Source organism: Lagopus muta, chromosome 26 (genome assembly GCF_023343835.1).
Source record: "Lagopus muta isolate bLagMut1 chromosome 26, bLagMut1 primary, whole genome shotgun sequence".
Lineage (NCBI taxonomy): Eukaryota > Metazoa > Chordata > Aves > Galliformes > Phasianidae > Lagopus > Lagopus muta.
Genome location: NC_064458.1, coordinates 3348685 through 3361167, shown reverse-complemented (window position 1 = coordinate 3361167; position 12483 = coordinate 3348685). Strand labels below are relative to the sequence as shown.

General features: G+C 54.4%; 1 protein-coding gene and 1 long non-coding RNA gene across 7 annotated transcripts; one reads left to right on the top strand and one right to left on the bottom strand.

Annotated features, from left to right (window-relative positions):
• Window positions 1–680: 680 nt before the first annotated feature.
• On the bottom strand, window positions 681–7010 carry NMRK2 (nicotinamide riboside kinase 2). Its single transcript, XM_048927368.1, has 8 exons — window positions 6759–7010; window positions 5360–5450; window positions 3561–3609; window positions 3176–3347; window positions 2855–2926; window positions 1835–1941; window positions 891–977; window positions 681–812 (listed from the first exon to the last, which is right to left on the bottom strand). The coding sequence occupies exons 1-8, from the start codon at window positions 6782–6784 to the stop codon at window positions 796–798; spliced, it is 621 nt and encodes a 206-aa protein (XP_048783325.1). The 5' UTR covers window positions 6785–7010; the 3' UTR covers window positions 681–795.
• LOC125684852 (uncharacterized) lies at window positions 5740–12482 on the top strand. 6 transcript variants are annotated; one of them, XR_007373339.1, is made up of 7 exons: window positions 5740–5861; window positions 7248–7324; window positions 7563–7781; window positions 8815–9056; window positions 9567–9771; window positions 10552–10635; window positions 11547–12482. It is a non-coding gene; the product is annotated as an uncharacterized LOC125684852 (long non-coding RNA). The 6 variants fall into 6 exon arrangements; XR_007373341.1 differs by having other exon boundaries at window positions 7708–7781; window positions 9567–10635; XR_007373342.1 differs by having other exon boundaries at window positions 8902–9056; window positions 9567–10635.
• Window position 12483: the final 1 nt, after the last annotated feature.

Here is a 12483-nt window from a genome sequence, read left to right as displayed (position 1 = left end):
GAGTGCAACAGGGATTCCTAAATGCTGTCCAGGGATCCCTAAGCAGCACACAGGAACTCTTCAATGCTATATAGGGACTCCTGAATGCTCTATGGGGACTTTTGGGTCCTACATTGGGACTCTTAAATGCTACAGGGGCTCCTGGACACCATATAGGGACTTCGGAGTGCAATAGGGATCCTTAAACACTATATAGGGAGTCTTGAATGCAATGGGGGCTCCTGAGAGCCATACAGGGACTCCTAAACGCTGTAGGAATTCCCACATGCTGTACAGGGACTCCTGAGTGCTTCATAGGGGCTCCTGGGTGCCATAGGGACCCCCCTACGCAGGGGAACCCATGGAGAGCTCCCCCCATCCCAAATCCCATTGGGTTTTCCCATCAGAGTTGGGCACAATCCCAGTTCCTACCCGGCCCCAAAGAGGCCAAGGATGCAGTGCGTGGTTATGGGGCTGCAGGAGCCCCCACCCCATAACAACCTCGGCTCAAGAGGGAAAATGAAAGGAGAGATTGGAACTGGTTTTACTGCATGGGAACGACGGCGTTGCGGAGCGGCCGGGTCCCAAAGGCGGCCTCTGTTCTTTCCATCAGGAAAAAAAGAAGAGTTCCCAACTTCTGGCAAAACGTGGTGGAATATAAAAATAAAATGAAATAAAATAAAATAACAAATCCTGCCCGGCACGGTTGCAAATAAATTATCTTCAGTTCTCAATTATATACAAAAGACGTTTCCCAAATCAACCCTCGTTCCGACGGCGGCGTTAAGTAGTATTTACATCTGAGCGTGGGGTCCCTCAGCTCTTGGGGGGCCCTGTGAAGGACAAGGGGTGCTGTGAGACCCCCCCCCGGCACCCAGGGCTGCTCCCCTGCCCCCCAGCTGTGGGGTTACCTGGGGGGCGGTTCAGCAATCTGTTCCTGATGTCCTCCAGGACTTCGTCGTAGAGCTCCTCTCTGCTCTTCAGCCCATCTAAATAGACTGAGGGAGAGGAGGTGTCACAAAATGGGGGGCTGGGGGGGACCTGTGGGGTGTCTGACCTGGGGGGGGGGCATAGTTAATAGATGGGATGCTTAGGGCAACATTTGCATTGATTTGTTCCTACATATGGCATGGATTGACCCAGCGTTGGCTTTGTTGGCCCCAATGTTGGCTTCACTGGCCCCAAATGTTGACCCCAGATGTTGGCCCCAACATTGGCTTTGTTAGCCTAAATGTTGGCTTCGTTGGTTACAAATGTTGGCCTCAACATTGGCTTTGTTGGCCTAAATGCTGGCCCCAACATTGGATTTGCTAGCCTAAATGTTGGCCCCAAATGTTGGCCCCAAATGTTGGCTTCGTTGGTCCCAAATGTTGGCCTCAACGTTGGCCTTGCTGGTTCCAAATGTTGGCCTCAACATTGGCTTTGTTGGCCCCAAATGTTGGCCTCAACATTGGCTTTGTTGGCCCCAAATGTTGGCCTCAAACGTTGGCTTTGTTAGCCTAAATGTTGGCCCCAACGCTGGCTTTGTTGGCTCCAACACTGGCTTTGTTGGCCTAAATGTTGGCTCCAGCATCAGTTTCGTTGGCTCTTTTCCCACTTCCCCACAACAGAACCCACCCCAAACCCCCCTTCCCCCAGCAGAAAGTTGTCTTTCCCCCCCTAATTCTCCCTATTTTCCCCCTGGCCATCACCAACCAGCCCTACAGCTCCATGTGGGCACAGCACAAGGCTCAGCGACTCAGAGCTCTCCCCCATCCTTAATGGTGACTCTGTGACACGGACCGTCATCAAACCGTCCTTGTGTGGGGCCTCAGCGACCTCAAACCCCCCAAGGGCAGGGAATGGGGCCACGCACCGACATCGACCCCGTTGTCCTCCATCTCCTTGCGGTGTTTCAGGTACATGGGCCACACGTGGCCATCGAAGAGGCCGGGGGGATCAGGGACGGTGTAGCTGCGCGTACTGCAAACAGGGAACATGGGGATGGTGGGCATTGCTTCCCAGCAACCGCTGCCCCAAATTTTGGGGTAGGTTTTCTTCCAGCACCCCCCAATGGGGTCCGTGGTGGCTGTGGGGGATGCGTGCCACGTCCCCATTGGTGGGTGGGATGTTGGTAAAACCCACTCCAAAGGGACAGTCAGAGCCAAGACTGACTGCCCCATATCTCCCCATATCCACCCCACAGCCCCCTGTAGCCTCATATCCCCCTATAATCCCCCCTATGGCTCACCTACTGCCCCCTATAGACGTATCCCCCTATGGCATGGGGTCACTTATCCTAATTAAACTCATTAATTCCAGTTTGCACGCGATGCTCCTACACACCAATAACGGCAGTGCAGGGAACCCCAAAGCTCATCACCCTTACTGGGGTCAGGAGGGTGATTGGGGTCAGCAGTGTGAGATGGGAGGAAGGGGTGGGATGGGAGAGTTGGGCAGAGCTGAGTGGGGTGAGGATTTAGGGCGAGCAGAATTGGTTGGGGTGAGGGGTTAGGGTGAGCAGTGCTGGGTGGGATGAAGGTTTAGGATCAGCAGTGATCCTACAACCCTAAATCCCAAAGTGAGGTGAGCATTTATGGTTAGGATGAGGGCTTAGGGTGAGCAGTGCTGGCTGGGATGAAGGTTTAGGACCAGCAGTGATCCCAAAATCCTAAAGTCCAAAGTGAGGTGAGCATTTATGGTTGGGGTGAGGGCTTAGGGTGAGGATTTAGGGTTGGCCAGTGCTGTTTGGGATGCAGGTTTAGGGTCAGCAGTGTCAGTTGAAATGAGGATTCAGGTTTGGGCAGTGCCAGCTGGGATGAAGGCTGAAGGCTGAGCAGTGCTGGCTGGGATGAGGATTTGGGGTTGGTCACTGCTGCAGCCCAGCACCACCCACCTCCTCCTCCGTTTGCACTCATCGTACGGCACTGCCAGGAAGTAGCGGAGGTCGAAGAGCTCCATCAGGGGTCTGCAGAAAGAAATTGTTATTTCCTGGTCTTACCTTCCCCCCAGAACCCCACAATCAACCTTCCTATTTCCCACCCTGCCGACCAGCGCTGTCATTAAGGCCCACTCCTGTAGGGCGGGCTCATCAGCAGCCATCCCATGCATCGCATGGTTGACCCCCACCCCAAAATCTGCTATGGGGACTCAGTGGGGCACGCCAATACCAGGAATGGGCTTCAATTCCATGGGTTCCCCCCGCCCTCGAGCTCACCTGTAGTTGTAAAGCAGGAAGCCTTCGATGAGCAGAATGTGGGGCTCTTTGGAGGGAGGCTCTGTAGGGTCAGGTGTGACGTTCACCCCATGGGAACGGGCAAACTTGACCGGGTTCTCCATCCAGGCACGCACCGTGCTCACCATGGCCTCCATATCCAGGGAGTCCAGCACTGAGGGGTGGGTGGGAGAGAGGGTCCCCATCAAACGCCGCCACCCACACGGGTTCGAAAGGTTAACGGACTATGACAGCGTTAAGAATTGAAAGGAAATGCTTAGGGAAAAACAACAGCAGGAAAAAAAACAAACCCAACAAAAAAACCCCAACAAAACAGCCCAACGAAAGAAGATACATCACTGCATCCTACAGCCAGCACCGCTCTTACCGTCCCACTGCTTGAAGCCGTCCTCCCCGACTTCTATTTGGTCTTGGGGCTGAAATGCAGTGAGAAAACATTGCTGCAAAGCCAGTAGGATCGCTTCCCCCAAACCCAACAGCCTTTAATCACAGCCTTTCCCATCTCCCCCCCCACCCCAAAAACCTCAGCAGTGCTCTGGGCTCCTCAGGGCCATTGGTGACAGAGGGCTGAGGGTGGCCATGCTGCAGCCATCCCAGCACTCAGGGTTATAAGCAGACATATAGGGCAGCATGCAAACTGGCCCCAGTGCTCCACCAGCCCATACTCCCCAATGCTCCATCAACCCCAGTGCTCCACTGGCCCCATAATCCATTACTCCAATGCTCCCCTGACCCCAGTAGCTCCACTGGCCCTATATTCCATTGACTCCAATGTTCCCCCATATTTCGTTGGCCTTCAGTGCACCACTGGTTCATGCTCAATAACTCCAAAGCTCCCCCGATAGCAGTGCTCCCCTGACCCCAGTACTTACTGGACCCCAATGCTCCACTGGCCCCAATGCTCCACTGAGCCGTACTCCAACCCCCCAATACTCTGTTGGCCCCAGTGCTCCCCTGACCCTAATATTATAGCCAACCCCAATGCTCCCCTGGCCCCATGTTCCATTAATCCCAACACTCTATTGCCACCCCCCCCCATATCCTATTGACCCCAATGTTCCATTGACCCCAATGCCCCCCTGGCCCCATCTTCCATTGCCCCATAGTCTGTTAACCCCAGTGCTCCACTAACCCCAACGCTCCCCTGGCCCCATATTCCATTGATCCCAGTGCTCCATTGGTCCCATCTTCTATTGGCCCCCAATGCTCCATTGGTCACAAGGCTCTATCAACCCCAGCACTCCACTGGCCTCAGTGCTCTATTAACCCCAATACTCCCCTGACCCCACATGCTTTAATCCCAATGCTCTGTCAACCCCAATGCTCCCCTGGCCCCAGTGCTCCATCAACTCTAATGCTCTCCTGGCCCCATATTCTATTGATCTCAATGTCCCATTGCCCCCAGTGCTCCATAGTCCCATACTCCATTACCCCAGCACTCCACTGACCCCAAATTCCATTGGCCCCAATGCTCCACTGGCCCATGCTCTATTAACCCCAGTGATCCATCGGCCTCAGTACTCCCCTGGCCCCATATTCCATTGCCCCCAGTACTCCATCAACCCCAATGCTCCCCTGGCCCCATATTCAATTGATCACAATGCTCCATCAATCCCAGTGCTCCCCTGACCCCAAATTCCATTGGCCTCAATGCTCCATTGACCCATGCTCTATTAACCCCAGTGCTCCACTGGCCTCAGTGCTCCATTAACCCCAATGCCCCTCTGACACCAATACTTAGTGCACCCCAATGCTCCATTGGTCCCCTGGCCCCAATTCCACTGCCCGCAGCGCTCCATTAATCCCATGCTCTCCCAGCCCCATATCCCATTGCCCCCAATGCTCCACTGCCCCCAATGCTCCATTGACCCCAAATTCCATCGGCCCCAATGCTCCATTGACCCCAGTGCCCCACTGCCCTCAGTGCTCCATTAACCCCAATGCCCCTCTGACCCCCATACTTACCGGACCCCAATGCTCCACTAATCCCATGCTCTCCCAGCCCCACATCTCACTGCCCCCAATGCTCCATGGCCCCATACTCCATTCACCCCAAACTCCATTGGCTCCAATGCTCCTCTGGCCTCAGCGCTCCAACAACCCCAACGCTCCCCTGGCCCCACCGCTCTCCCTGTCAGCAGCACGTGGGATCCCCGCGGCGCTCACCTTGAAGAAGTCATCCTGGTGCACGACGCAGCAGTTGGGCAGCGCCTTGACGATCCTGTTGGTCAGCGTGGTTTTGCCCCCGTTGGTGACGCTGGAGCGGAAAAAAAAACAAACCCCAAAAACCCCAAACCTGGCGATTCGGACCCAAAAATGGCGGAACGCGAACCGGCACCGGGGAGCGCGCGCTCCACGTTCGAATTTCGCGCCGCGGCGGCGCGCGCTGAGCGCTGATTGGCTGTCGCCGCGAGCGCGGCCCGCCTCCCATCCCGGAAGTGTAACATTCCGAACGTCCGGCGCTTCCCGCGCGCGGGAGGGCGCTGCGGCGCTGAGAGGAGCGGGGCCGCCGCCATGTTGGGCGGGATGGAGGTAGGGGGCAGCGGGGTCTGCGCCGTGGCGGCTCCGATCACCCCGGGGCAGTGCCCGTGTTGGCCCCGTACTGTGTGACCGACCCCGGCATGCCTCCCGTCCGCTGTGCAGCCCCATAGCCCGTCCGACCCCGTGTGTAAGCTCACCATCCTGTACCAGCTCCTATGTAACCTCAGGACTCCGTTCCATCCCCAATATAACCCCATCCCATCCCCTATGTAACCCCACCATCCCGTACCATCCCCTATATAACCCCCATCCTATCCCCTATATAACCTCGGAACCCCTTCCCATCTCCTGTGCAACCCCTAGAATCCCATCCTGTCTCCTATATAGCCGTATAATCCCCTATATAGCCCTATAATCCCCTATGTAACTGCAGAACCCCATCCCATTCCCTATACAACCCTCAGAACCCTGTCCTGTCCCCTATAGAGCCCCCAGAACCTCCTGTTGTCCCTTATACAGCTCCCAGAACCCCATTCTGTCCCCTATATAGCCCCTATATAATCCAGGAACCCCATCCCCTATATAACCATAGAACCCCATTCCCTCTATCACCCCATAACCACCTCCTATTCCCTATATAACCCCCAGAACCCTGTCCTATCCCCTGTACAACCCCTAGAACCTTGTCCTATCCCCTATATAACTGCAGGACCCCTTCCTATCCCCTATATAACCCATGAGCCCTCTGTCAGCACTTATACAACCCCATAATGCCATGCTATCCCCTATATAACCCCGGAACCCCATCCTATCCCCTAAATAACCCCAAAACTCCCTCTCATCCCCTATACAACCCCTAGAACCCCATCCCTATGTCAGCCTTGAACCCTCTCCCTCCCCCTATACACCCCCTAACCCTGTCCCATCCCCTATACAACCCCTAGAACCCCATCCCCTATGTAACAGCAGAGCCCCCTCCTATCCCTTATACAACCCAGGAACCCCCTCCCACCCCCTATATCACCCCATAACCCCCTCCATCCCCATACACCCCCAAACCCCATCCCATTCTACCCACACTCACCCTCCGATCCCTATGATGTACTCCATAGCCGAGCTGTGCAGTGTGGGGAGGAGGAGGAGGAGGAGAACCCCACAGTTTGTGGGGTTTTGCACAGAGGGGCCCTTTTCCCCCTCGGCTGCGCTGCGTCCCCGCTGGGCTCAGCCCCGCTCCGCTGTTCCATTGAAACAGAGGCGCTTTGCTGCGGGTTTATAGCACCCGGCGGCCGTTTCCCCCGCCCCATAGCTGACACCCATCTGCCCCCCAATGCCATATTTTGGGGCCGCACAGCCCAACCCTCCCCCCCCCCCCCCTCCGGCTCCTCCTCCCCCCTCCCCCCGGGCTCTGATCGCAGGGTCACGCGCGCACCTGTCGCTCTGCTGGCTATAATTAGCGCTCGGCGGCGATCCCTTTGCCTTAATTAGGAATGGGGCAGGTGGAAATGTCAACCCCCCTCCGTGGGGCTGAGCGAGGAAATCATTCTCCTTTTGCTTTCCCTTCTGCGGATCGCAGCTGCACCTGGATTCCCCGAAACCCCAACACGGACAATGCAGAACGAGAGCGCCCTTCTGCTTCCTCTTTGTATTCCCGTATGTATAAATCCGTCCAAACCCGATAAACCCATCGTCCCGCCCCCTGTTCACATCCTTAGGGAACCACTCACAGCCTGGAGCTCGCTCTGCCCCGCAGACGCGGCGCCCGGTGGCTGTGCTGAGGGTTCCTCTCTGCGTTCCCCCACACATCCGTCAGATCCGGATGCCGCTGCTCAAATAAAGGACTGCCTCTGCAATGCAGGGCCTTTGATTTTAATTACGGCGATCATTTCAGATCCCAGATCGTGGGGACGCGCTGTGTGGGGCAGGCAGCGTTCTGATGGACGCAGTGATGGGAATTTGGAGCATTGTTTCAAAGCAGCACCCGGCAGAGCTCCAGTCACCAAAGCACCGCGCGTTTCCTTCCTTCTGCTTATCAGCACAGCGCCTGACAGTGCTGGCGGCATTCCTGGCCATAAAGGGGGCTGTAATTAACGACCTAACGATGCAACTGGTAAGTGCACCAACACACCTTGTGTCTCCCTTTCCCTACAGCCCTGTGCTGCAGCACCGATCCCTGCTCCCGTCCCCGTGCGGATGCCTGTTGTGTCGCCCATCCCATTAGCACCCCCAGCACGTGGCGCACACCAGCGATGCCTTTTTCTCCAGGCAGGGGATGGTGTGCCCTCATCATCAGTTCGTGTTCAGGGCTGCTTTGTGTAGAAAGCTTTGTGCCATAAACAATCTCATTTGCACCTCAGATCCGGGCTGTGCCCCCCAGCTGTGATCCAACCAAGCGTGGTCCTTCTCCCTGCAGACCCTGCAGGCTGCACTGTGCTCATCAGCCATGAGGTCAAGGTCTGGTGCTCCGTTAAGACGAGCCGACCACAAATTAACACAGGTTGCAATTAGCAGAAAAACGTTAACCAGATTCTGGAACCTTGCAATGAAGGTGTTGGAGGCAACAGATGAGATTGTTTCAATGGAGACAGGCTAGAGCAAATCTATGAATGGGGCTATATGACACGACCCAACGCTGCATTGCTCTGTGTGTTGAGCACCCAGACCTCTGCATGTTCCCACTCCAGTTCTTATTGCCAGCATTAGCTGTGTGCTGATGTGTTTCTGGGGGCTCTCACTGCCATTTTCCCATTGCAGCAACGTGATGGGATTGCTGCAGAGATGTGGAGCTGCAGTTCCTGAGGATGAATGGGAGGTGAAAATGGGAATGGGAAAACTGGACATGGGATTTCCAGTGGCTGCAGTGGGGTCACCCAGCAGCTGCCCATCACAGTGGTTACAGTGTGTCGCCCATTGGTGCCTGTTGCCACTGTGCACTGAAAAGGAGTAGCAACAGTTGATCCCATCTTACAGTCCAGCCTCAGCTGAGCTCCGTGCAAACAGAAGTACATTTTTCTTCCTCTTCGCTGTGTCCCTCTCCTGCCCACGAGCTGGGGAGGTGTCTGGTTAATGAACAAACAGTGCGTGGTGTTTATTAGTGTCAATTTCACCGTGTTTGACCTTAACGTGGCCGTAAAAACCTGCAGGTTTTTGCAGGTGGAGGGACACTGGGGTCAGCCACCTTTGGTCACCGTGGAACCAAATACATTTGGAACATGCCATCTTCTGTGCAGCTGAGAATTGCCCCCCACCCCAGTACCCCAAACGGACGCCAACGAGAACAGCCGTCCTTCCTGGCAGCAGGGAGCCCTCCTGACCCATCGCATGGCCATGCCGTCGCCGCGTGCTCACGAGTTCTTTTTTGAGCAGCACTACGGCTGCGTGCCGGGTGAGTCACATGTCACTCAGTGGCACTTCCTTTTTCCGTGCTCATTTCTGTACAGAGCCGTTCGTGGTGACGCTTCGCCAACACAAACGGGGGGTGACAGCTGTGACCGCAGGCAGACGGCAATGCTCTCTGCTTTTAGAATGTGCCAGCTTGAGGTTGAAGCTAGGAGAGGTTTGGCAAAGGGGACACCAGCATTGCTGGGGAGTGCCTCTGTGCCCCTGGGGCAGCTCAGCTCTGCAACAGGCATGGAGCTCTGCTGCAGGATGCATCGGTGATCCTAAAGCTTCCATTCAGACTTCAAGCTGTCAGGTGTTGCTTATGGGGTCAAGGTTAGGATCAGGGTCAGGATTATGGTTAGGATGTGAGCACTGTTACGTCAGGATTTCTGGATGCCTTCCTTGGAGGTAGTGTTGGGATGAGGCAGCACTGCAGCTAATAAAGAACTGAGGGATGGCAGTGTTTCCACCTGCAGATTTTTATGTTCTTGCTTTGCTCTGGGCTGTGTTGCAGAGCGTTTCTCCAAAGGCTGGGTGGCATCACATCTCAACAATGCAAAACCCTTCGTACCCACTTGGAAGAATCGGAGAACCTTGGAAAATTCTGAGCTGGAAGGAACCATCGTGATATTCGTGTCCAATTTCTACCTCCATACAGGACTGCCCTGAAAGAAGATAAGGAGCTCTATCAGCTGGTGGCAAAACCATGGGCTGGCAGGGTACCAAGCTTCTGTAGGATAACATTTGCTGGCACCTTGTCACAGAGCTGCCAACAGTGACATGTTCTGTGTCACTGCAGCTGATCCCACTGCTGCCCACAGTGGTGGGAGGGCTGTGAGCTGGGAGTGGGGACCAGTGGGAGGAAATGGGGACCTCTGGGTGTGCTGTGCGGTGTGGGGGGAGGCAGAATTGTTGGGGGAAGGGAAAGGGATGGGCACAGAAGGAATGGACTAAAGGTTGGCGTGAAAGGAACAGGGTGAGGCAGTGTGTAGGTGTCAGGCAAGATGATCATAGAGGTCTTTTCTGACATTATTGATTCTATAGGGCTGGGAGGGGAAGGAAAGCTGGAGCCTGAAGGCAGGCAGCTTGTTTTTGCAGGGCCCAATTAGGGATGTAGAAAAAAATTCCCAAAGTGTTGGGATCTGCAGCTGTCCTGCTCCCACACCCCATGACCTTACTCTGAATGAAGCACACATCAAACCCGATGCTGCAGGAAAGGGAGCTCTTTGGGGTTCAGTGCTCTGTGGGAGGAACCATGGGGTTAGTGGGAATGGCCATGGAGAGGAGTGGGGAATGGTTCTTCTTTGTATCGGTGTGGTAATAACAGCAGGAATTCCACCTGCAGGAGCTGACAGAGCAGCTCTGTCCCCATTGGAACCTCACGTCTTTCAGCCCGTGTGTAACTCCACGATGGGCCAAAGCTGGGGGAGAGGGATCTGAATTCAGTTCTGTCAGTGGACCTGGATCTTGTTTTTCTGAGACTGTTTTTGTTGTTGCAGATGAACACACAAAAAGGAAGAGCTGTCCTTCAATGGCAGTCAGTGCCCACGCAGAGCAGTGATCCTCATGGGATGGTCACAAAGGTGGGAAAAGATTTCCAGGATCATCAGGTGCAACCCCAACCCATCCTTCAGCCGTGTCACAGCCCAGTGGGAGCAAGGTCACCGAGGTTCCCTTGGCTGTATCACAACCCAACAGCATCAGGGTCACTGGGGCTCCTTCAGCCCTGTCACAGCCCACTGGGTTCAGCTGTGTCATGTTCTTTTCCTGAATATTTCACAGTGTGAACACAGTGATAATTCTATAGGATTAAGCTTGCACCCATCCATACTTCCAATTCCTCAGCTGAAATATCCCCAAATCCCACTTATAAAGCACTCAGATTGACACCTCAGATGTCTCACTGTAAATCCTCATGTTTATATACATAAGTATGACTGTATATAAATGAGATTAATTAAAAATTGGAGGTGCACACCTTCTGTACCCATTGTTACAGACTGCAGCTCTGTCCTAAGGCAGAGATCCCTTTGGAGGGCCATGTGCCACGTGGACAGGACAGAGGTCATTTTGGTGCAAACACTCAGCTTCCAGTGCCACCACCCCTACCAGAGGGACAGACAAAAAGAGGGACGTGGGTTTTTTCTTGAGGATTAGTCTTGTTTTTAATTGGGTATCCACAGATTCTGATGGGATCATACAAAGCCAAAAAAGAGCGATACATACTGAGCAGCAATCTACCCTTCTAGCACAGCCCGTCCAGTTACAAACACTTTAGAAAAAGGACTTGTTTTTACATGTGGGTTTGTGTGAAAAGGGCCACTGCAAAGGAAAGAAAAACCCGGCGATCGATGGGCTCGTATCGCCACGGTGCCTTAAAAACTCCCTTCCCCAGGGGCTGCAGAGGATCTGGGGTAGGAGCAGCGGTTCCACTGCTGTTGGGTCGATGTCAGCTCGTTGCTGCCACTGCTTCATTGGCTCCTTCCTTTTTCAGTGCCTGGATACGTTCAGGAGGAGATGTGTTGCTCTTCAAACCTGTGCTGCTTTGCTTTCCTCATCCACACGTCCGTGCGTCTCTCAGCAAAAGGGTCTTTGGAAGAAAGAGTTGGGAACAGTGCAGGTGAGGGGGGCTCTCTGCTCACGTCTGTGCAGTGCAGGGCGGTGTGAGTGCTCCCAACGGAGCAGCAGCTTCTCAGCTTCATTCCCTGGGTCATTGCTGTGAACCAGAGAGCATCGCTGGGTGGTCCTGAATGGGAGCAGTTCCTAAATTGGCCCAAACGAAGCAGTTCAGCTGTGTAAATCCTCTGCCTGATGGAAAGCAGCGCATTTAGGACTCCACATATCCTTAGAGATGTTTCTATGGGGCAGAAATGGGGCCTGGTCTGTATTGGGAACATCATCCTGGAGAACAATGGGGTGAAAAGGGATGCAGCTGATTCAGTTTCCTTTGGTAGGTGTGTCTACGTGCTGGCAAAGGGCTGAATGGAAATGTGCTTGCATTACCACATTTATTTTAGCATTGGAACAGGCTGCCCAGGGAGGTGGTGGAGTCTCCTGCTCTGGAGATGTTCAAGACCTGCCTGGATGCCGACCTGTGCGACCTGCTGTAGGGAACCTGCTTCCTGAAGGGAGGTTGTGGTGCAAAAGGTTCTGGCCTCTTCTCCCAGGCAAATAGTAGGACCCGAGGAAATGGCCAGAAGTTGTACCAGAGGAGGTTTAGGTTGGATATTAGGAGAAACTTTTTCTCTCAAAGGGTTGTCAGGCACTGCAATGGCTGCCCAGGGAGGTGGTGGAGTCGCCATCCCTGGCAGTGTTCAAGAGGTGCCTGGATGAGGAGCTACGAGAGATGGTTTAGTGCTTGTGGCACTGATAGGAGTGGGGGGATGGTTGGACTGGATGATCTTGCAGGTCATTTCCAACCTTGTGATTCT